This window comes from Rhinolophus sinicus, linkage group LG02 (genome assembly GCF_036562045.2).
Source record: "Rhinolophus sinicus isolate RSC01 linkage group LG02, ASM3656204v1, whole genome shotgun sequence".
NCBI lineage: Eukaryota > Metazoa > Chordata > Mammalia > Chiroptera > Rhinolophidae > Rhinolophus > Rhinolophus sinicus.
The window spans coordinates 24711877-24733863 of record NC_133752.1 but is presented as its reverse complement, the minus strand read 5'-3'; the positions used below and the strand labels follow the sequence as shown (position 1 = coordinate 24733863).

The 21987-nt window shown below is 33.9% G+C and overlaps 1 protein-coding gene across 1 annotated transcript in view; it reads right to left on the bottom strand.

Moving 5' to 3' along the window:
• The window catches only part of DTHD1 (death domain containing 1), a 59037-nt gene extending 37258 nt beyond the window's left edge, over positions 1 to 21779 (bottom strand). The window contains exons 1-5 of the mRNA XM_019741900.2: positions 21435 to 21779; positions 18836 to 19451; positions 15872 to 16202; positions 13090 to 13269; positions 11754 to 11998 (exon numbers count right to left, since the gene is read on the bottom strand). Coding sequence (XP_019597459.2) covers positions 11754 to 11998; positions 13090 to 13269; positions 15872 to 16202; positions 18836 to 19451; positions 21435 to 21705 — 1643 coding nt within the window. The 5' untranslated portion in view covers positions 21706 to 21779. The remainder of the gene's footprint in view (positions 1 to 11753; positions 11999 to 13089; positions 13270 to 15871; positions 16203 to 18835; positions 19452 to 21434) is intronic.
• Between the last annotated feature and the right edge of the window lie 208 nt (positions 21780 to 21987).

Below are 21987 nucleotides of genomic sequence, written 5' to 3'. Positions count from 1 at the left end.
TATACTATAAAGCATTTTCAGATTGACTTCTTTCACTTAGCGATACGCATTGACAATTCCTCTATGTCTTTCAGTAGCTTGATAGCTCATTTCTTTTTGGCACCGAATAATTTCTATTGTAGGGACGTTATTTATCCATTAACCTACTGAAAGAAATCGTGGTTACTTCCAAGTTTTGGTAATTACAAATAAAGCTAATAAAACATTTGCATGCAAGTTTTCATGTGGACATAGTTTTCAGCTCCTTTGGGTAAATAACAAGGAGTGCTATCACTGGATTTTATGGTAAGAGTATGTTTAGTTTTGTAAGAAACCAACAAATTGTCTTCCAAAGCGGTTGCACAATTTTGCTTTCCCACAAGCAACAGATGAGAATTCCTGCTGTTTCACATCTGCACCAGCATTTGGTGTTGTCAGTGTTCTGGATTTTGGCCACTGTACTAGGTTTGTAATACTAGTATCTCATTGTTGTTTTAATTTGCATCTCACTGATGACTTTTGGTGTGGAGTACCTGTCCATATACTTATTTTCCAATTATATATCTTCTTTGGTGAGGTGTCTGTTCAGGTCTTTGGTCCATTTTAATCAGTCTTTTTGCTTTCTTATTGTTGAGTTTTAAGTTCTTTGTATATTTTGGATAACAGTCCTTACCATATGTGTCTTTTTCAAATTTTTTCTCCCAGTCTGAAGCTCATCTTCTCATTCTGTTCACATTGTCTTTCCTAGAGCACATGTTTCTGATTTTATAAAATCCAGTGCATCAATTGTTTCTTTCATGGATTATATCTTTATTGTTGTATCAAAAAGGTCATTGCCATATCCCAAATCATCTACATTTACACCTGCTGTCTTCTAGGAGTTTTATAGTTCTGTATTTTGCATGTACGTCTATAACCCATTTTGAGTTAATTTTTTGTGTGAAGGCTATAGGTCTGTGTCTAGATTAATATTTTTGCATGTGCACGTTCACTTGTTTTAGCATCATTTGTTGAAAAGACTCTTTATTCTATTGTGTTGCCTTTTCTCCTTTATCAAAAATCAGTTGACTATATATGGATCTGTTTCTGGTCTCTATATTCTGTTTCATTGATTATTTGCCTATTCTTTCTTTAATAACACACTGTCTTGATTATTGTAGCTTTATAGCAAGTCTTGAATTCAGGTAGTGTCAGTCCTCTCGCTTTGTTCTTCTCCTTCAATATTGTGTTAGCTATTGTGAGTGACATTTCCTGTTTTATTTGAAAAACAAAGTTGAATTCTTCCTCATCTGGCTTTCCAATCCACAGGTAATATTATATGCTTTCAAGTAAAATGAAAATTAAAAATAATTCTAGTACACTACCTCCAAGTTTAATAATGTGAAAAATCGTATTTGCTCAGTAAGCATTTGCTTCAAAATTTTGCTGAACCCATTCCATTCTATTTAATGAGGTTAACTTGTGTTGACAATATAGTACTGGCAACTGAGTACAAAGGAAAATATGGCATGTGTGATCTTACTATTTATAGAATTACCATTTCTTAATGTAAACCATGGTGACTGTAGTTGATAACAATGTATTACAAAACTGAAATTTGCTAAGAGAGTAGAATTTAAATGTACTCACCAAAAAATAAAAAATAAAAGACATAAATATGTGAGGTAATGGATGTGTTAACTAACTAGATGGGAGGAATCCTTCCACAATGTATGCATATATAAAATCACCATGAGGTATGCATTAAATATCTTATAATTTTATTTGTCAATTATACCTCAACAAAGCTGAAATTAATAAATAAAACAATCCTTTCTTTTTAGGTTGAATCTCTAATATACTATGAATTTAGTATACAAAACCCAAGTTTATAAATAACAAATCAAGAATAAGTCATCTATGGCCACTTCCTCCCTAATGCTTAACAACTAGATACTGATAAAACCACTTCTAATACATTTCTTGGCTTGTATAAACAGAAGAAATCTTAAAGGAATGTTCCAAATTCCTCTTCAAAAAAATGTATGAAGCCAGGTTTGAAATGAGGAAGTGACTAGACAGGAATGATGGGCTTACTATGCAGATGAATTCCTTTCCAATAATTTAGATATGGGAGAAGAAATCTGTAAGTGATAATCAAGTGAGCAGAGCAAGGCACTAATCCTTGGGCTGTCATCCATAAGAGGTGAACTTGAGGCCTCCAAGATTCTCAAGGAGGCTAATGTAGTCCCAAGTAAGTAGTAGCACCTAGTTGTTAGCAAAGCAGACACAAATGCCATTTGGAGGACAGTAGCTCCATTTATTCCTGCAGAATTGTCATACATATATGCTAACAAACAAAAGTCCCCAAACACATAAGGAGGTAAATACCATGAATGACAGTCAGCAGAAGCAACAGACAACATCCTCAAAGGCTACAGGTATCAGAATTAGTAGATCCAGAATGAAAACAACTACAGAGGGTGCCCCCCAAAATGCATACACTTTAAGAAAGGAAAACTGTATTAAAATTGTAATACTCAATATATACCGATGACAAAAGATGAATACGAGTCACATTTCACTTCTGCAATCACAAGTGGTGCTCACAGTGGTCACCATCAGTGTCTAGACACTTCTGATTACGGCAAACTACTGCTTGAGCAATGTTGACCAAAGTGTCCACTTGTTTACAGTTTTTTGGCACCCCCGGTATGTATGAGAAGCTTAAGAAGATAAAGCACAATATCATAAAAATAGCAGGGATCAAGTGACTATCAAGAATGACTGGGGAGATTTGAATAAGAGCTAAATAGAACTTTAATATATAAAAATATTATTGCTGGAAACAATAACTAAATGATATATTAAAAGTAGATTTTAAAAGTATGCCACATTTGTGGCATTTCAACTAGAATGTGAAGAAATTACACAGAATATAGCACACAGAGACAGGAAGATGGAAAAATATAAAAGAGAAGAAAAGAAATATGGAATTTAGAAAGAGATGGTCTAGCCTCCTTCATGCGCCACTTATTGTCACCTTGTAATATTCAGAGATCACTTGGATCATGGGTCTAAATAAAGAAATGCTTTCAGATAATCATCAGTCCACATACCAGTAATTCAAAGATGGGATGGAGTTGTAAAGTGCTTTTACAATACAATATTATTGTAAAAGGCAGGGGTCGGCTCTTTTGTTTTATTTTAACATGGCATGTCCTGAAATAAATATCAACTAAAAAACAAAAAAGGATGGTTTAATATGTATCTAATTGGAACTCCAGACAGATAGAATATATAAAATGGAGGAGTGGCAATATTTGATTAGAAACTATATAAGGGTTTTTAATAAATGTGAAAAGACAGAAATTCACTATTCAGGAAGCTCAATGTATTGCATCCAGAAAAAGATTTTTAAATTAACATCTAGATACATCATGCAAAAATGCAGAATATCAATTACCAAAAAAAAGAAAAGATCTTAAAAGCAGCCAGCAAGACAAAGTAGATCATCCATAAAGTTATGAAAATCAAATTCACTTCAGCCTTCACAACACTGATAATAAAATCCATAAACAGTGGCATAATATCCCCAAAGAAATGAAAGGAAAAACATCAATGTAAATCTAGAATCTTAGGCCTTAGCTGGTCTTCAAAGATGCCAAGCATACCTCTCAATATTAATGCCCTTGGGTAGCACTCTGTGACAATGAACCAGAGTCCCCTCTGTGACTGGCTTTAACCAATAGAACGGTACAGAAGTGATGCTCTGATAAATCCAGAGTTAAGAATTAAGAAAACCTGGCAGCATCTGCTTTTGTACTTTTGGAAATCCTGATCCTCCATGTAAGTAGTCCAGCTATTCTCCTGGAGAGGCCACACGATAGAAAGAAGCCATATGGAGAAGTCAGATGGAAAGAGAGAGGCCTGGGACTACATGGAGGCAGAATGAGGCCCAAACATTTCTGCATACCAGCTGAGCCGGGCTTCCAGCTATTACTGCCATGGCTCCAGCCATGTGACTAAAGCCATGTTGGACTTCCCAGTCTCAGACACTGTCTTACTAAAATGCATAACAGACCTCAGGCAAGATGATTAAAAGAACTATCCAGTTGATGGAAGGGGGTTGGAAGGCTGTGTGATAAAGTTTGAGGGATTAAGAAGTACAAATTGGCAGTTACAAAATAGTCACAGGGATGTAAAGTATAGTATAGAAAATATAATCAATAATATTATAATAACTAGTATGATACCAGGTGGGTCTATATTTATCAGGGGGATCAGTTTATTAGTTATATCAATGTCTAACCACTATGCTGTACACCTTAAACTAATATAATATTGAATGTCAACTGTAATTGAAAACTTAAAAAATGAAAAGATAAACTATAGACTGGGAGAAAACGTATTTTGATAAAGGACTTGTATCTAGAGTATATAAAGAATGCTCAAAACTCAACAAGAAGAAAAGCTACCCAATTAGAAAATGGGCAAAAGACTTCAAAGACACTTATCTAAAGAAGATACACACATTAAGAGAACATTTTCCATGGGCGTCTCACATTTTGGTACAACAGGCCTTTGCAATAGATTATCTCTTCAAGAATATTTGAATATCTAACATCCTTAGAAGAAACACATGATTATCTCCCCCCAGAGCAGAGGGCAAGTTTGTTTACTGTCCAGTACAATAAATATAATGTTTCCCTCCAGGTCAAAGTTCAGGCAGGTCATTTGCTGCCCATTATAAAAGATTCAGGGTCCCTAAACTTAACTCTGACAGCCATGACATTGCCCCCATGGGACTTAGAGGCAAGGGTAGCCATGTGAAAATGAAGCTTATTTTGTTGATGTTCTGTGAATAATAAAGTCCTTTGTCTACACACACACACACACACACACACTCACACACAGAAACACAATAAGAACCACTAGTTGAAACCCCAAACATCCCACAGAATCATGAGAAATAATAAAATTATTGTCATTTAGAGTAGTTAGATGTGCAGGAATAGGTAACTGAAACACCCAGCAAAATTCTATTTCTAGAAAAAGGATACACAGACAAATGGAAATATATCCCATATTTATGATTGGAAAAAATTAATATGAATATGATATGATTTACCAATAAGATATCAACTTATTATAAGACTAGAATTATTGAGACAATATCAGATTAGCTCAAAATTAGATAACAAGACTGTCCAGTGGAACAGCCCAGAATAAGGAAATTTTTTACATGACAGGAGGCATTACAGATTGGTGGGGAAAGAAAGAACTATTCAATAAACAGTGATGAGAGAATATGTTATCCATATGGAAAAAAATAAAATAAATCCCTACATCATACTCTCTATAAAATTCAATTTTAGATGGATCGAAGACTTACATAAAATTTAAACCTTTAAAAGTATAAAATAATAAAGAAGAATATTTTTATAATTTCAGGAGATAGTAGTATTTTAGGACCAAGACAAAAAGCACTAATCAGAAAAGTAAAACATGATAAATTTGGCACAGAAATATGAAAATACAGTCCAAAAGCTGACAAAAGATTAACATTGAGAATGTGATAAGAATCCTACAAATCAACGTAAAAAATTTAAAATGAGTCAAGAAAGTAAGAGATATTTCACACATAGGAAAATAAGTGTCTAACAAGACATTATGAAATGTAATCAAAACATTGAAGATTAAAACCACATGAGATGCATTTTACACCTATTAGATTTTCAAAATTTCAAAATCTGACAATATGCAAAGCTGGAGAAGATGAGCAATGGTAAGAGATTGTAATCCAGTTCTATTTTGAAAAACTTGTAAAATTGTATATGTGAACATCCTGTGACTCAACAATTAGATTTCTAAGTATGACTCTAAAAAAGTATTTGCCCAAATATACTTTGAGTCCAGGATAGTCATAATAATACTTTTTTTTTTTTTTTTTCCAGTGACAGTTGACATTCAATGTTTGATATTAGCTGACATTCGATATTGGATATTAGGTGTACAGCATAGTGGTTAGACAAAATAATACTATTTGAATCAGCAAAAAAAAAAAAAAAATGGAAACAACCCAAGTGTCCATCAATAGTAAAGTGGATAAATAAAATATGTAATTATTCAATAAAATATTATATAGAAGTGAAAGTGAACATACACAACTATAAATGAAAATGCAAGACTGTGCATAGTAGAATACCACTTTTACTTTTGTCAAGCAGAGACAAAGCCAAACAAGACCTGTATAGGAAAGAATAAAAGTATATGTGATAAAACTAAAATAAATATAAGCTAAGAATGATTCCAAATTTCCAAACGATTAACTGTGGTATGAGTGAGCAGTGATTGTGGTAAGGAGGCTGGGAACAGGAGAGGGGAGGGGCAAGTAAGGAGATGCAATTGTATTAATAATATCTAATTTCGTAAGTTATGTGTTAGCCTTACCAGTTTGTACATTTTATTATTTTGTGATATAACACATATATTTTATAAATATTCTTGTGTATGACTCACATATTACATTTGAATAAGAATCTTAAAACCAATAGCATTATGTAGAAATGGCCATTTTTTTTTCATGAGCTACTCTTTCCACCTATCTATAAATATTTCTTGTATAACATAGAACGTTTCTATTTAATATCCCCTTTCATTAATGGTCAAGAACTCTTTTCTGGTTCATAATTAAATGACTTTCATTTTCCCCCCAGAAATCATTCAGACATTCAGGAATGTAATGCATTAAAGACCTTTTATTTTCATGTTCAGACTAGGTTTGGACCTCAATTAATTTTTATCTGGTTTTTTTTTTTTTTAATTTTACGAGACATGGATTGCTTCACCATGTTTGTATCTCTGTAGAAAATGTTCAACTGGCTTTCACCCTTTGATGAAAGAATGTAAAATAAACAGTGATATGTGTTTTCATTTGATTGTTTTATGCTCCAATAGATGGAGAAAATGCACCTACCACAACTAGCACTAATGATAACAGAGCATATTATAACATATCAATTTAGCATTTTCAAGAAATATAGAGGAATTAGTAATATAATTTACATTCCCACAAATTTACTCATTAATTCCTTTAATCCACCTAACATTTTTTGAGTACCTACTATGTTGTACTTGTGCTGAGTGATGATAAATGGAAAAAAGAACTTAATATTACAGTATGATATAGGGTGCGCACAAAGAGTGGGCTGACACAAAGAGAGGAGCTATCAATCCCTCTGGGAGATCTTACAATGTCTTGACAGATAAGGAAAAGAGTTGAGCTGCCACTTACAGAATGAACGAGAGTTCTCTAGCTAAACATGGTACAAAAATAATTTCCTAGCAGGAAGATCATGTACTAAGGTGTACAGCATAGTGGTTGACAAAATAGTGCTAAAAAATCTCCTTTGTTGGGTAATAACCATAATTCTACAACAAGGCAAAGAAATGGAGAGGAAAAAAGAAATTGGCACTTTTTGACCAAGTGAAGTGGTGACAAATGACCACCTTCTCACCACATAGGAACGTGAGACAAAATGTCACACACACACACTCATTCACACACACACACACACACACACACACACACACACACACACACACACTCATTAGAGGAATTCAAAAGCTGGGGTGGGGGGGGAATCCTCTATCTGGAAAAGAAAAAAAAAATCTCAAAAAGCTAGAATGCTCTTCTCTCCCTAGGGAACAAGAGGAACTGATTCTATTCCTACCCTCTGTCAGCCCCCACTGCCCCACCAACCATGCACACACACCAGGTATGTGGGGGCTGGAGCTTAACATATATTCAGGCATATTAGATACAGTCATAAAACTGAAATCCCAAAAGGACAGCATTGTCCACGAAATGCGACATCACAAAACCAATCTAAATCTCTTTGAACATCAGCTCAAAAAAACAAGAAAGAAGCACACAAAAGCTGCTCTAGGTTGGAGGGAAAGGGAGAAGAAAAATTGATCTGATCAAACATTATAATCAGTCCTTAGAAGTGAATTTCTAAAGGTAAAATTCATAGAACAGAATTAGCATGGTAAACAATGCACTAGATTACACCATGTTAATAGACATGATTGTAAACATCATGCTCATACATGATAGAATAATCTGAATGAGACCATAAAATGAGTATGTTTGCAATGATTATAGGAATAAAGGAAGACATAGAAACCATATGGAAAAACTGAGGAACTTGGAAAAAAGATTTTAAAAATACAGCAATAGCCTTTTAGAAATGAGAAATACAGTGATTGAAATGAACAGTTTAAACAACTACTGTGAAAATCGATAACATATATAATAAATCTAAAAAAAATACCCCAAATACAGCATATAAAATATTTAAAATTTATGAAGATTAAGATTAAGGTGGACGACAGTGTAAGTTATGTTGAACCCACTTATATTTAATATAATTGATGATTTATATCATCTTTATTTATATCATCTTTTTAAAATGTCATCATTCTGTTTTCTTTCTGTTATATCTTTGCCACATAAACTTTTTCTTTTTGCTTTTATATTATTTATGATACCCAATTTTTAAAAAATTTCTTAAATTTTAGTTTTTCAGCGCAGCTCATTAATTTTATCTATTTATTTATTTTGTTAAGAACATGTAAGTAGTACATTTTTGTAAGCACTTGTATTTTCTTTTTAAAAATCTCCTTCTTTGGGTAATAACCATAATTCTACAACATCTTCCCTTCAAAACTTTGAAGGTTTTAGTACATTCCTCCCCCCCCCATATTTAGTGCTGCAAAGAATGAGACTGAGGCTAGACTGATTTTATTCCTTTTTACTTAATCTGTTTCTCCTAAATGGATGCTTATAGAATTATGTTTTATTTAAACATACATTTTAATTTTCTATATTATGTCTAAATATGTTTTTTCATACATTTTGTCTCGTAATCATTTAGTACTTTCTAACTCAAGGTTTTAATCAACATCAGAAAATTAAGTTCAACTGTGCCTTTGATTAATCCTTTTACGGTTGTTTTGATTTCTTCTTTGATGACACCTATAATTATTAGGTGATATCACTTCAAATGATTTCTTATCATACCTTGGTCCCTCTTCATCTTAGCTTATCTTTGTATCTCATCCTGTTGTCCTTTCATCTTTTCCTAGTCAATTCTGATGGCTTTCTGTTTCTGGAAATTTTATTTACTTGATACTTCTAAACTTGCAAAATAGATATCTATAGTATTTTCCGGGTAATTATTCTTCTCATTATTCAGATTGCTGTGAAATATCAGGATAATGCTATCTTTCTTTATTTGCTTTCTTTCTTTATTTGTGTAGTTTGTTTTTTGTTGTTTTTGTTCTTCTTTTAAAATCTTTTATTGATAGTTTTGTTTTTTGTTTTATTTCCTTAAGACACCAGGTAGAATTTTGTTTTTTTCTTATCCTTAAATGCATATTTATTTGTTTATCCGCTTTTAGTTCAGTAGCCATTTGAATTTCTCAGATTTGGAGGGCAGATCCTTGTGAATAATTTCTAAACCAAGTTTTAGTTGTCAGCCATTTCTGGACTGAGGTAACCTTCTCCGACCTGTGCTAACTGGATTTCCAGTGCTTTGAATCAACTGAAGGTATGAAAATGTGCACGCATTGCTATTAGGACTCTTATTGCCTCTACCTTTATCCTTCTGCTTGTGGAAATTTCATTTTTGAAAATGCCATATGCTGCCTCCAGTTTCTCTCTACTTTCTGCTCTGTTGTTTATGAGGGTTGTGGAAATAAAACAAAGGAGGGATAAAGGAACACTGATATGATCCCTTCCAAAAAACATTATCTGTATATTACAGAGATAAATTTATATTCTCATTGGTATATATAGACTATGGGATCAAGTAATAGGGGCAGGCAAATTGTTACTTCTATCATCTTTTTGGCAAGTGAAGCTGCTTTGTTTTATAATGTAAAGTACATGTCAGTCACAAATTACTTTTATTAATCCTTTGCTATCCACCCTACAGACACTAAAAATACTAGCAACAGGCTACCAGTCAGAATCAATTTTTAGGGTTAAGTTCTTATCTTTAAAATATATACAGAGGATGACAAAAAAATGTATACACATTTTAAGAACGAAAAACTGTATTAAAATTGTAATATTTGATATATACCAATAATAAAAGATGAATACTAGTCAAGTTTGACTTCTGCAATTACAAGCGGTGCTCAAAATAGTTAGCATCAGCATCCAGACACTTCTGATTACAGCGAACTACTGCTTGAGCAACGCCGACCAAAATGTCCAATTGTATACATTTTTTGGTACCCCCGGTGTATGTATATGTATGTATGTGTGTGTGTATATCTATATCTATATATATATATATATAGATATAGATATATATACATATATATACATATAGATATATATAGATATATATATACATATATATATCTATATATATATATAGAGAGAGAGAGATGTATATGTATTTTAGAAGATGTTTAAAAGATAATATCTTAATCTATTAGACTGATACATTTTATTTTTTTTAATTTATTAGGGTGACATTGGTTAGTAAAATTATATAGGTTTCAAGTGTACCTTTCTGTAATATTGCATTACATTTTAAATCGGAACCTCCAGGATATGCCTGGTTTGAAATCTTACTTTACCATGATATACAGGTACATGGGTTAACTGAGTTGCTACTTGGGAATATAATATATATATTATTGCAAGTAGCAGCACTATATATAACTGGATCATGTCTATATTTCTGTGTTCTCTCTCACTTAATCAAACACTAGGGAAAGGTTGATTTCTTCTCTCAGCCACAACCCAACATTCTATTATTGCCAGCGTTCTAAATTGCAAACAGTGCAAAGAACAAGTGATCCACTTCTCAATCTCTAGCCTTATAGCCTCAAACTAAATAAATGATGGCTACACAGAGTCAGGATTAGAAATAGAACTATATGAGTCCACACCAAGGTTGTACCCCTTGGTAGGTATCGGTGGTTGTACAAGTTGTCAATTTCAGTCTTCTCACTGATTAAATGAAGATGGGGTGGTAGGGAGACTGGATGAGATTATATACATAAGGAAGCTGGCATATAGTAGCTTCACAACTAATAGTAGTTATTTCAATTAAGTTGTTTTTCCCTCTTCTGGTTTTTCAAAGAAAAAAATGTTCCCTTTAGAATCGGAGGATAGAAGAATTCCCTTCTACGTTTTTCATTAGGAAAATAAAATAAGTATTAAATGAAAGGTCAGAAATTAAGATCAGGATTACTATTATTTGGTGTACCCCATTTGTCATTAGCACTTCATTTCTGGATGGCAATTCATATATATATATATATATATATTTGTTTTATTGGTGGGGATTTTGTTTAAGTATAAACATTAGAAGAGGAAGGAATCCACCTATATGGAAAATATAGACTCAAATTTAATTTGTTTGGGAAAAGATAAGGTTAATCTTTTTCCTACATTAACAGAACACTCTTAAATATAGCAATTAAAATCACAATACCACATCTTTGTAATTAATCATACCATAAATTCTTTGAAAGCAAGGATTAATTTTGCTTCTTTTGTATCAATTGTATGACAAAGCATACTTTTGGACCTAGCACAGCAAAAATCATTACCTTTTGTGGATCTGCAATATTTTATTTTTATATTAAAATATTTCATAATATTTTAATATTGATATTTAAGTACACGACATCTGATTGCATTTTTTAATCATTTAAGTTTCTTTGTATACCATCAATTCATTTAGAGGTATTAGGGTCTAACTCACCGGTTGAGGTATAAAGGTACAATCCTATTTGCTGTGACACTAGCTGTTCTTTTATGATCTATCTCAGAGCCCAAATTCTTTTTATCCAGGTGAGGAGAACAAGGTAGGAATACAGTGACTGGCTTCTGGAAAGGATGTGTTGATGGGTGCTGAACATGAACCAAAGGGCTGGTGGATAGTACGGAGTAGGAAGTATCTAGCTGTGTTTTTAAATATGCCACCAGAGATGGGTCAACAGGTAGGACCTAAACAAAGAAAAGAGATACATATTCCTTTATTTTAATAGTGAAAGAGGCCAAGTATCAACACATTTCTAAACAAATTTACTGAAAATTTGATAGAACATAGTTTTAATACATTTCCCTACACATCGTTGGCTGGAATCAACACTGCATTAATTTATAAAAGAGCACAGCATTTGGTCCCTTGTTAAAAAAGTCCTTCTGAAATCTAGGTTCCATAACCTTTGTTATAAATAACTGAGAAACACTCTTAATTATAGGCAACAAAATGACCTAGGAAACAAAATAGACGTTTTGCATAATTCTAATTAGAACTATTGTTACATCAAGTGATCTTTAGAAACTAAAAAAACAAGACTATATTAAGTGCTTCCTCTCTCATAAGAATGGATAATAATAATAATAAAAAAAGCTAGCATAATTCCTAAGTTTCAAAGTTTCTGAAAAATATTTATAAAATTTAATTATTCATTATATGTTTTCCCAACTTTCCTTCTTTGCTTACCACTTCAAGTAACAACTAGGAGAAACACGAGAGCACAGGCGAGAGTTGAGGCTGGAAGGGTGGGGTATGTTGAGGAAATATATTTTCTAAAACGTACATTGATACATCATTATATACCTTTCAAATAGTGTTTGTATATATTAAATTCTTTTAAAACAAATCCTTCCCATAAAGGGCTATTCTATAAACAAATATAACCAAATACTCAAAAATATAAATATTTTAATATATTAGCCTCTTTTTGCCATCCTCTCAGGTGGAAATCTTGAATCATATGAATGTCCAATGCTTGGCATCAATTCTATCATACATACTCAACATATGTTTTTGCTAATAAATATCATAAACAAAACAACACAAAACTTAGCTAGGAAACCTTTCGAATAAAGCAGGGACTTATATTAAAGTGAGACTCAATATGCTCCAAATCTTCACTTTATCACTGATAATTCTGTACGTTAGGTTGTTACAAGTATAAGAAAAGAATTTGTTTATTATTGTATTAAATATTTGTATCTTCTTCATCTTTTAGGACCATATGTGATGACTCACAAAATTCATAAGGGACTCACCAGGTTTTCACACTTACCTTTAACTGTACAAGCACTGGTGAGTTGAAAACTCCTGGAGGGTAATTTAAGGATATTCGAGAATCCATGCTTGGCTTCAGAGCAAGGCCTTTCTTTGTTACTGTGAAGGACTCTTTCTTTAAACAAGACACAACAGAAAAGATCCCCAACTTGTAAACTTTCACTTCAGCACAGGTCCCCTGTGTGGATGGAAAGATATTCAAACAAGGAAGTTAATACACTCTTCCGGAAGCATATACTATACATACTTGTGGCTGTGAAAAAAAATAATCTGTGTGCTATCCCTGGAATCTCCCACAACTGAGAATGATTCCATTAACCTCAAATGGATGTTTCTTTCGTGAGATGAAGTAGAAGCAGATAATTAGGAGTTTCCCAATTTTGGACTACATGACAGAAAAGAGAGAAATCTATTTAGCTTTGAATTTAAGTTGAATTCCCAAAAGGACAATGTACAAGTATAATGGGCAATCATTCAGTGTTTTTAACAATTAACAAATATTAATGACTTCTGGAACCCTATCCTGCTTTAAACATTACTCTTTATCCAGAAGATTCAACACTGTTTTAGGAATTCCGAGGACTGAAATTTCATCATTTGAGTAGTTTATGTAAATCCTATCGCACCTGTACTGTCAGCTAATTCTTCCTTCTGACAATTCACAATCACTTAGTAAAGTCATTGTCTCTATTTCTCTCCTCCACGCCTTGGGAGCAGTTGACTACAAAGAGACACCTTTGTGTTTCTTTTTTATAGAATGACATTTAAATTTGTAATGCATATATGCAGGCACATATCCAAGCTTTTTTTATTACATAAAAAGGAACTGAGTACATAAATGAAAATAAAATTATCTACTCATATAATCACCAAAGCTTAAAATGAGAAGGAAGATTTAGAAGTAATTTGATCTATGCATGCTTTCCGGAACAGCAGCTGGGCTCCGCCCTGGCATGAGTGGATAATCGTGCAGACACACACACAAACATTTCAGGGACAATCACAATGCAAAATAATCTCTCATTTGAAAACTGACTGACGAAAAGATTTCACAATATCACTGCATGAATCTGTCACTGGGAAATTCAGGGTATGATGAATGTTCTTAATTGGCTAGAGGGAAAATGGTGAGAGGTAAGAAAGGAACGTCTTCTGGGAACCTGTGGTAGTTGCCCCGCACTTCCAGCACTTTTGGCAGATGCTTCGGAACTAGAAGGGTTTTTAAGCAGGGCAGTGTCATGAATAGAGCCCTGATGGTGGTTTATCTGACTCCAGAATTACAATTCTTAAATGTCGTATGAACCACATAAAAATTTGGAAGGAATCCAGCATTTAAATTTTCTTGAGCTAAGTAAAAATAGGGATAACTACCATTAGAATATAAAAAGTATATGCTTTTATTTTTTTCTAGTAAATGATGGTTCTCTCTCTCTTTTTTGTTGTTGTTTTGTTTTCTGTTTTTGTTTGTTTGTTTTTGCTTTGATTATCTTATGTATCCATTTTGTGAGAAGCACATGTGCTATGAGCAGTGCTTGCTTTTTTGACAGTCACACAGACTGGCCAAGATTAAAAAGCCCCAATCAACGGCTGTTATACTTACAGGCTTCCTAGACTAAATAGAAAATGTATTAGTTGCATGACTTGGAGTAAATAATTAGAACAGCCTTAGCTTTCATATTCAACTGTATAACTTTATTTGTAACTCAGAAAAGACCCAAACCAGAACAGGAAGAGATGTATTGTAAAGAATTTCTTGTATGCATGGACATTTTTTACATTTATTCCCTGTCCTCCTCTTCAAATAATGACAACTTACATAAAGTTGACAAGACAAATAGTTTAGTTATTTCAAAATAATTTCAGTGGCCTACAGAAGAACCTTAAACCTTAATCACCATCAACTCTATGCTAAGTTTAATAATTGTGTACATTCTCTCTTCAAAACATATGAATTTGTGACCACAGAGGACCTCGGGATTATTACAGTAAAGTCTACAATGAAAAATAATTTATTTTATTATAGTAAAGTCCACCATGAAAAATAATTTATTAGCTCCTAATATGTGTTTTTAGGCTTTCTTTTACCTTCTTAAGTGTACAATATTTTCTCATTTTATCTTATGATCCTATTGGGTTGACACTTTTAGTTATTCATTTTTCAAATGAAAAGATTGAGTCATATCAAGGTTACATAATTTACCCAGGTTCCCATAGCAAGAAAGTATAGGAACCAGATTTCAAACCCAGCCAGTCTTCCTTTACAATGCACATCCTAAAAACTACGTGTACTGTCTTCCATATGCAGGCTAAACACAATTTGTAGCCTTAATAACTACCTTAAGCTTCACACACACAGACATATACACACACACAAACACACAGTTATGTAATTGTTTGTTTTTAACTTCTGTTCTCTACCCATGATTGATAAAAATTAAGGCTCTTATCATCTGTGGATTCTAATATTCTTAAATTTAGGTCCATCACAATAGAAATGTTAGTGTAAAGCTAGTCTAAGATGTGAAGCTAATTAAACCATGACAGTGGATTTGTTTCCCAGGTGAAAATATGGCATTTGCTGGGTCCTACACCCAAGTTCTCCATCCCTAACTTTGGCCAATAATTTCTGTTCTTTGATCTTTGTGGATGGCAACAAAGCGTTGAATGCACTGGCATAAATCTATCAACCTTCCATTCCCTACACTACAATCTGGTAGTCTAAGCAATATTTAGAAGAGGAGTCAAACAGCAAATGTAGGTGTAACCAATGATTTGCCAACCTTGTAACTTCCTCTCATTCCTTCCAGTGAACTTGGGGTTAGGTAACTTGACTGAAGGTTGATGTCAGACACTTTCACCATGATGTCTCTGTAATTTCCCCTGTAACGTGCAGTAAATGGAATTGCAATGCATATTGGAAATGGAATTCTCTTTTCCATATCGGAGCACTCAACAGTGATGACATTGCTGACCAACTCTTCATAATCACTCACTATGAAAGAACTCATGTTGTTAGTTATTCGGCATTCTAGGTGTTGTAGAACGTGTGGTGGTGCTGTGATATAGCCACACACCTGGGGGCCAGTATCATCACTTAGCACATCAAGATACCTGCAAGGGAAAAAAAGGATGTCAGTTTTACAGTTATTTTATTTATGTGTCATATAGCTAAATATATAAGAACCTAAGCTCTAGGGTCACATTGACTTCATGTGAATCCTAGTTCTCCCACTTACTGACTCTGCGACTTTGGGCAATATCCTCAACCTCTCTGTGCCTCAGTTTATTCAACTATAACATGGAGATAAAAATAATAACCAATCTCATGAGAAGTAAATGAACTATTATATGTTAAGTAATTAAAAATCTGCCTGGAGCATGGTGGGTGTTACATATTAGGTATTATTATTAATATTGTTATTACCATTATTATTTAAGTAGTTGATTCATTCCTCAGTTTTGTTCACTTCACAATATTAACCTGAAGATTGCTGATAAATCAAGTATTAATACCTGAATAGTTTCTTAAGTTTTGAGAAGAGTAAATATATACTTGGTATTGGAATTGTCTAAACACATTACATCAAATGATGATGATGTTTAGTTCATCATTTAGAAAAACAGAGAAAGGTACAAAAGTACTGTGAACTTACGACTAATCAAGGTAATTAGAAACAAAGTATTTACAATTCTCAAAGAATAAATCCAAAAGCTTATTTTGACCATTTGTTTTACTCTTGCTTTTTATACCAACACCTTTGCAAAAGATTTTACAACCTTATAGATCTGAATTCAAAGTTTAAATCAGTCACTTGTTATTTGTTTGACCTTAAACATCAATGATTAATATTAAAATTGCTAATATTTTAGCTCTTTGTACGGATCAGGTTTTATGCTATACATTATTTCATTTAATCCTCACACTATGGGGTCAGGAAGTTATTGCATCACCATTTTACAGATAAGGAAACTTCGGTTTAAAAAATTTAATTTGCTGAAAGTTACACAGATGGTAAGTTGAAAGTATCAATAATTGAATCCATCTACCATTTAACACAAAAGCCCAGACATTATAATATATTATCTTACTTTCTCAAATCATTCTAAAGCCCTCGTTTCTTTATCCATTACATACTGAAACTAATATCTAATACACAATAGAGTGAAGGTTGAATGAGATAAAATATTTAAATTTCTTATAAAATGTGTAAGCATAAAGTAAGTGTTCAATATCTGTTAGCTCTCTACAGTAAAAATACCAGCTTGAGTTTCTCCTCTTCTTGCTACTTCTCATTTAAAACCAGTGAAATGACTGAAATATAGACAATGACAAAGGGAAATAAGATCTATATAAAATACAATATTGATACTCAGTTTTAGAATAATCAGATTTTAACTATTTTTCAATTATTAATAACTTGAATTTTATAGTGCACTTTAATATGGAAATCTAAAAAAAATGTAGATGGTTATTTATTTATATTTACAATTCTGAACCCATAAATTTAGAAGGAATAGAAAATTACCCAGCCCAATGGTCTGTGTGAGTATTCTCTGATGATGGTGATTATGGTAATTTAGAAAATGAGAAACATTGGTTTAGTAGAGGATACAGTGACCCAACCTTCCAGAATGACTAGAAGAATGAATGATTTGACTTCTGAAGAATGACTCTTCTTCTATGCTCTGGAACCATATCGACACTCTCTGGGAAAAGATTGACCAACGAAGTAGGGAGAGGAGACCTGTAAATGCTTTAATTTCCCGCTAACCCTAAGCAAAATCATCAGATCCAGCCACTAAAAAAGTCACATGGGTTTATTCCAGTTTTGTTTCCTTCTGAGTCTGGGCACACTGGGACAATTACACTAGAAAAGACAGGCTTTTATTTTTTTTCAAAAAGCTATTCAGGGAGGAATCACAACAGATTCTGGGCTAGGTTTTGTTTATGACACTCATGTTTTATGTGGCATGATGGCCTCCTAGCCTGAAGGATTATAATGAATAGTCATCTTCTTAAATACGCAAGCAAAGCACAATTGGTTTGGAGGCCACAAAGAGGAAATCAGTAACTCAGAAACACCTAAAGGAGGTGTGAGAGGGCGTGGCTCAGCAATGACTCATTAGCTGTAGCTTTGAGTCATCTCTGAATATGCGGATCTGAAGCATTAATATGTTTCTCAAATGAAATGAACAACCACATATTGATGTGGTGTTGTCCTGAAATGGCATAGTACATCTGAAAGAGCATCACACATCATGGCAGAGAGGGGAGAAGTGAGGGTTTTTTGGGGTGAAATAAATTAACATACTAACATTTAGCGGAATGTTAGTAAACATCTGCAAAGTGGCATGGTGCTAGGACCTTTACATGACTTTCACATTTGGCCTTACTAAGTAGTCCCAGGAAGTATAAAATGAAAAAAACAGTGATTTTAAAGTGTCCCTGTTCTGGAGAATTATACACTTTAACTACTTTCTCATATAGTCAATTCCTTCCTACTTTAAAGAAACATTTAATATGTTTGTTCCTAAAGCAATAGGAAACAAACAATATTAGTAATAGCACCCCTATAAATTCTTATGGGAGTAATTTAAACTGAATTATTGATTTACAATAGCTTTTGGAGATATGAAATGGAAATATAAAACAGCTTTATTCATGTATAAATATTATGTATACTAACTACAGAAACACATATAAATAGGCATGTATAAGTATCTCTCACATTGCGTTTACTTACTCCTTTTCCATTATGTTATCTTTTGGCTTTAGACTCTCTGAATCATTGGGAAGAAGACTATTCATATATTTATTGGTGATGTCACATGTTACTGAGGATGTGGTAATCTCTTCTCTTTGGTTTTCTGAAGTCCCTTGAATTTCTCTCTCTGTTGTCTGGATTATGTCATGCATCTCTTCCCTGTTGCCATTTATGTTCTCAACACTCACGTGCTCTGTTTGTTTATCATCTCCATTTTCTGCATTATCTAGGAACATTTTGTCCTGTGACTCTCCTTGCCCTGTTACAGTACCACTCAATGATGTATTGTTTTCTTTTTCCACTAATTCCAAACTCATATGTGTTTTATCTTTCTTTAAATGGACCTGGTTTGTGTAATGACTTTCCTCTGCATTTGCGGGAGAAGTAGTAGCTGTTTCTAAGATATTTTGTTCCCTTCTTGCAGCAGTGTCTGTTGCTTTGATATCTTGAATAGCAGACATTGTCCTCCCTGGAGTACATTCATCATGCGTGCTGCATAAATTACACATCTTCTTTTCTTCTTTTTTTAGAAGTATAGCAGTGCTCCCCAAGTATTCATTTATTTTCATGAGGCAGTCTATGAAAGAAACGATTTCTACACATACAGACACATAAAAAGAATAAATACAAAATTAAACCAAATTATCTTTCTCTGCTGACATGTAATGAGGTGTGGCAAGATGCTCTTAGAAGCTTACAAAGATTCTTACTGGGCATTTAAGCCCATGTCCCGCCTGAAGAAGAAGTCATTTGTACAACTGCCGTTCTTTTAACACATCTAGGAATAGGAGACAAATTGTTCTTTAATATATTAAAAAAGAGTAAGTATAATCCCTCTTGCTTGTGAAGATTGTTTGAATATTTGAAGACAGACATTACGACCTCCCCATAAGATTGTTCAATTGAAGTCAACATCTCCCTCAGCCGTTTCTCGTTTGGTACAACTTTGAGACTTGTTCTTTCTCCTTTGAATATACTATAGTTTATCAATTATCCATTATAATTATTTGCCTAAAATGAGCAAAACACTCCAGATGAGACTTGGGTAGAGACATACCACAGCTCTGTTATTTCTGCTGCTGTGGATGATATTTTGAGTATTTTGTTTGCTGTTATGAGAATTGGGTTAGGTTTACACTATTCCTCCTGTTGAGCTTGTGATCTTTGAGAATTGTCAAAGTAGTCTTTCAAAGAATAGCTCTAATTATACTGGTGCTCTGATTAGAAACTGCAGTGGCTACTCAAGGACTACATAACCAAGTCCAGCCTCTTTTCTCTGGTGTAAATTCTCCCCGTGATCTGATCTGATATAATCTCTCACTCTAGCCACATTCTTACCGTTCTCCTGTTTGTTCCTTACTCCTCTCAGCACAGCTGGGATTACATGATGGTTTCCTGCAGGCTTAGCAACTCTCCAATCTTTAGAATTCAATTCTAAACTACGGAAGATGAAACTTAAGACCCCATGACTCCGTGTTTTTAGAACAGTCACTAAATCATTTTTTTCACTAGTCTGGACTTATCTTTGGTTTCGAGTTCTGACAACTTTCTTTTTTTGTCTTGTACCTGAGGCCCTGTCTTTATTTTGAACTTCTGTTCTGGTAGCTGAATCCATATCATTTTTCTATGAATAGATATCCTATGAATAACTAGTTTTCTATGAATAACTATTCATTGAAAATGATGTGTTGCCTAGGGCCACATTTAGTTCTCTGCAGAGACTAGAATTTTGGCTCTGAGCTCTAGCTGACGGTCTCTGGGTCATTCTGTCTTTGGACAGATTTCTATCTGCCCTCTAGACTGAATTTCTTAACATTACCTGCCCTGGATTCTTGATTGATGAGACCTGCCCACTTGCCTTGACACTATATTATTTAGAATTGGATTTCAAGATGCCACCCATCATCTTATCTAGAGTAACTGTTATCATCTAAGATCATATTCATCAGATACCACATTCTTCCTGCCAAACTGTACTTCTCTGCATCCAAAACTGGGCCTATTCTCAAGAACCTGAAATTCTTAGTGTGTGTGTGGAGGGGAAGTGTCCAATTTCACATCCCATCTCACCCTAGTCTTTCCAGTGTTTTTGCAACTAATAGGTTCAAACTCAAATGTGTCTAAAAATAGAATGTCATGTTCCAACGTGAAGACACTGCTTGTTCTGCCTCCAAGTAGGCCTACATTTTCTTACCTCTAAGTCTTGGATCCTTTCAAAAATATCTCTGCCTAGAACGCTCTTTCAAAATTCCCAATTTCTGGCTCATACCTCCAATTCACTCCTTAAACTTCAGTTTAAATACAGCATTTATTCTAACAAAATTCCCCAATCCTCACTCTGAAAATTGGCTCTTGCCTACTTCTGAAGACTGAACATACTTTATTTGGATGTTTCTAATGCAACTGGCCTCAATGTTCCTTGCATTATTGTGTGTTTATCTTATCTTATTTCTCCTATTATATTGTTAGTCCCTTGTGGACAGAGACTCTATCTTAGCCTTCTTTGTATGCTTCTAACTCCTCTTAAAGTGGCTACCCAATCAATATTTTTTAGAGGAAGAATAAATAAAATACTTGCCTTGTGTCCAAGTGCATTGATTCTCCTTGTCGAGCAGTCCGTACAGCTGCTGACAGGTGGAGTGCAGGGTCCCTGCAGTATGCTCCAAGAGTTGACAAAGGGCCCCACTGAGCCCTTGACCCAGAAAGACCACTGTGGCTATCCAAGTGGCCCCACCAGCTCCTTGACAATGGTCAGTGCCCAGGAGTGCCTGCTTTAGCATCAGGTTTTGTCTCCAAATCTGCTTCAGCATTTGGCCTAGTTTACCTGAGCCCATGTCTTCTGTATCCATTTTATGCTGTAAGAGTGGAATGCTTCTTTCCTGCCAGCAAAGCCTAAAAGTTTAGCAAATTCAAACTTGGCGATAGTTATTTCTCCTAACATCTAGGAGTGGATCCAATTCAGCTAGCCAAGTACTTTTCTACAACATAATAGTTTATTCAGCTTCTTGTTGACCAGTGAAAAGTTACTAGGTGACCAAAGGAGGGGCGTTCCTGCACCCTGGGTGCCATTGTGTACTGAATAGATTAATCACAAGGATGGAGTTAGTTCACACAATCCCATTCTCCATGTA